General features: G+C 43.5%; 1 protein-coding gene across 1 annotated transcript; it reads right to left on the bottom strand.

Moving 5' to 3' along the window:
- Positions 1-690: 690 nt before the first annotated feature.
- On the bottom strand, positions 691-2,058 carry LOC141042721 (uncharacterized). Its single transcript, XM_073511599.1, has 2 exons — positions 1,712-2,058; positions 691-1,111 (listed from the first exon to the last, which is right to left on the bottom strand). The coding sequence occupies exons 1-2, from the start codon at positions 2,056-2,058 to the stop codon at positions 691-693; spliced, it is 768 nt and encodes a 255-aa protein (XP_073367700.1).
- Positions 2,059-3,268: the final 1,210 nt, after the last annotated feature.

Below are 3,268 nucleotides of genomic sequence, written 5' to 3'. Positions count from 1 at the left end.
TCTATATATATCTAGGTTCAGTAAATGGGCCATGTATCGCTGTGAAATGAACTTGTTATGTTTGGGGATTTTTTTGTTGTTGCCCCAGCGGTTATTTGAGACTTCCTTGAACTTGAATCTGTCTTGACTTGTTGTTGGATGCTTGGTGCTGTTGCTTTATAGTATAAAGCTGGGGGGGTTGGGGGACCCTTTTTCGTAGGTTCGGTTAATGGAGTTTAGTTCTAATTGTAGTAATTGTTTGCTTTTCCATACAATTCTGAACCAAAACTACACATGGCACAACCTTCTGTGATTAGTTCCAGTGATAACTAGTACTCCCTCTGTAAACTAATATAAGAGCATTTAGATTACTAAAATAGTGATCTAAATGCTCTTATATTAGTTTACGTAGGGAGTATTGAAGAGCAGCCACAAAGTTCCATTCACAATTTACTTGAATATTTGTTTTGATGGATAAACAAAATAGGAAGCTAGCAAACTTATTTAACGAGATAAGCAAACTATGTACTTGATGACATAAGCAAACTTGTTCAACCCTGACAAACAGGACATAAACAAACTGGTTCAACTCTGACACACATCACATAAACAAGCTGGTTTAACCCAAGAAAAGCAAACTACAAATTTCAAACAACAAGATAAACGACAAGCACAAGCGCAAGCAACATGAAGGCAGACTTTGATGTCTCCTCATCCCGCATAGTGGCAGCGGTAGTAGGGGTCCGCTTCCTGCTCTTTTGAAATTTCCAGACCTCTTTTGATGTTGTCGATTATCTTCCACGACTTGTAGGTGGCGTACGCATCTATTGCTGCGTACTCGATGAGGTAATTTGGCAGTGGGCTGTCCCCCCACAGTTTATGGTCTGCCTCCCTATCGATCTTCTTCTTCATCTTTCTGTAGAATGGGTGGATGACGCTGGCTGCAACATCAGCCAAGGAGTCGTACGGTTTTCTGTTGTATGGAACTCTCCAGTTGCATTGAATGACGATGTGCTTGTTGGGGTTTATCTCCAAACCAGACAACTTCAGCTTGTCCCTATCATTTTTAATGCTGAAACCGGCAAAGGTGAGCAACTTCTCCTCCTGTAGGAGCTCTTTGAGGCGCTTTGGCCTGCTAGGGGAGAGACAAGTGATGAATACATGGAGTACTAGTGTTTATTTTTCAAGATGTAATCTTCTGTTTTTTACGGTTTACAAGTGAATAATACATGGAGTAGATGCTTATACAGTATAAGTCATGGATGAATGTAGTTCAGAAATTAGTACACAAAGTTCTGAAATTAAAATCAAGTACACCGTGTTATTTTTCTTTTCAGAATATATAGTTGAGTCAATGATCTATTTGCTTTCTTAGTGCCAGTTTAGTTTTATTATTTTGAATAAAATAACATATACCTCTGCTTCACCAAGTTCTTAAGTTTTTTTGGTGGTGAAAATAACACCAGACCAAGTTCAGAAACTACACTAATGAATCAAGATGAGAAACTACACTGGTACATCAACCTCACAAATTAATCCTGTGCAACAGTTTCAGATACTAATCAAGTGCATGAGGGTCAAAATATATTCTAGTGCATCTACTTTGAGGAACTGCACTAGTGCATCCATTTTCACAAACTACACTAGTACATCTATTATGAAACTAGTCTAATGAAATTTTGAGGGAGCAGTATTGATGAATGGAAGAGGGTGAATGAGTAGGATACTTCACCATTTTGTGGCCGTAGCGATGTGGTACACGAGGTAGAGACCCTCCACGTTGATCTGCAGAACTGCTGCCATCTGCGGAGGTTCATCATCTTTGGTAAACTCCACATCAACGCCCATGATGTGGGGGTACGAGCCGCAGGCGCTCCTCCTGATCCTAGAGATCATCTCGTCGGCCTTGTCTGGTTCGCTGGTGCAGACGACCTCCAGCGTCTCCTTGCCGTGGAGCTCAACCCCTGTGAGGGTTACAGTGTACTCGCGCTTCTTACCGGGAACGTGAACGACGTCGAGGTTGCCGCTCTGGTGGGACGTCTGGTCACAATGACGCTTGGCAGACGCTTCCTCCACCATTGCCCTCCTCCTGCGACTGCGGGCTTCGAAGAGAGATGTTTGTGGGTTGTTCGCAGAAGAGATGGAAGCGGCAATGGAGGTTCTCGGAATGAGGCAGTGATGTAGTCGATTTGGGGCTTTTTCACGCCTGGGATGGGGACGTGGGGGAGGCGGTTTGTCTAGGACGTGGGGGTAGTTGTGGTGGGGCACAGTTGCAGTCCGTCGTGGCAACCGCGCTCTGTGCACTGTTGGGTGCGCGTGCGTCTGAGTTTAGTCCCACCACGGGCCTGCATCCTGGCCCATATCACTGGGTTTGTAGTCGTATGCGGGCTGTGGTGTGTGAAATATCATGTTAGGTAGGTGGGCTTTTTTTCTATGAAATCTTTTTTTTGCCTATGAGACATTTTGACTTATACTAAAATAACACTTCCTTTTTTTAGGTACACGTGTCTTATGTGACAAGTTTAAGTTTGATAACAATGAAAAACATGTAAAACCTTGCCACATTGCCTTTCTTGGACATGTGTAAAAAGTTTAAGTTTGAAAACAATTGAAAAACATGTAAAACCTTGCATCATTGAATTTTAATTATAAAATAAATATGTAATATTGCAGTGAAATTGTAGAACATCTCCAAATCAACCATCTTCAACAAATTTTGGAAGTTTCGTCACATGCGTGATTTTTTCATTCATTAGCACAATGTCGACCATTTTCAACATGTATTGCAAGTTTTGTCACGTATGGCGTTTTTCGGGCATATGCGACACGAAGAAACCATTGTTAATACTAAAAATGCAAGGACAATATTTTCTAGATCTTTTGGGATATCATTGTGATATTATTAAAATCTCACATAACTCAACGCGGCCCACCCCTCCCTAAATCCCACGATTACAGCGCCTCATTCTAACCACCCGGTCGTGCCATCCGCAGCTCCCACGACCGCTGCAAGATCAGATTGGAGACCCGGGCTCACACAGATTACAGGAGTTGCCGGCCACCGCCCACCGCCATGAGGGGTCGGACTTCAGTGTTCTTCTCACCGCCCCGTCCTCGCGTGAACCCGCCGTATATCCTTGCCACCATCTACCGCGCTATACGGGCACTTCTAGTTTGCCACGCACTATCCGCGGCCATCAACTCGGCGCCGACGTCTCCGAGAGAAGGTATTTCCTGATCATAGCTTTTTTTAATCGTTGTCGGCCGCTCTTTTAGTAGTTGAACCCTC

This window comes from Aegilops tauschii, chromosome 3, assembly GCF_002575655.3.
Source record: "Aegilops tauschii subsp. strangulata cultivar AL8/78 chromosome 3, Aet v6.0, whole genome shotgun sequence".
Lineage (NCBI taxonomy): Eukaryota > Viridiplantae > Streptophyta > Magnoliopsida > Poales > Poaceae > Aegilops > Aegilops tauschii.
The sequence above is the reverse complement of the archived record's forward strand: the minus strand, read 5'-3'. Positions and strand labels throughout refer to the sequence as shown.

Coding starts and splice junctions, on each gene's coding strand:
- LOC141042721 (XM_073511599.1), bottom strand. CDS start 2,058: ATGGTGGAGGAAGCGTCTGCCAAGCGTCATTGTGACCAGACGTCCCAC. Junction 1,112..1,711: donor ATCGCTACGGCCACAAAATG/GTGAAGTATCCT, acceptor CTCCCCTAGCAG/GCCAAAGCGCCTCAAAGAGC.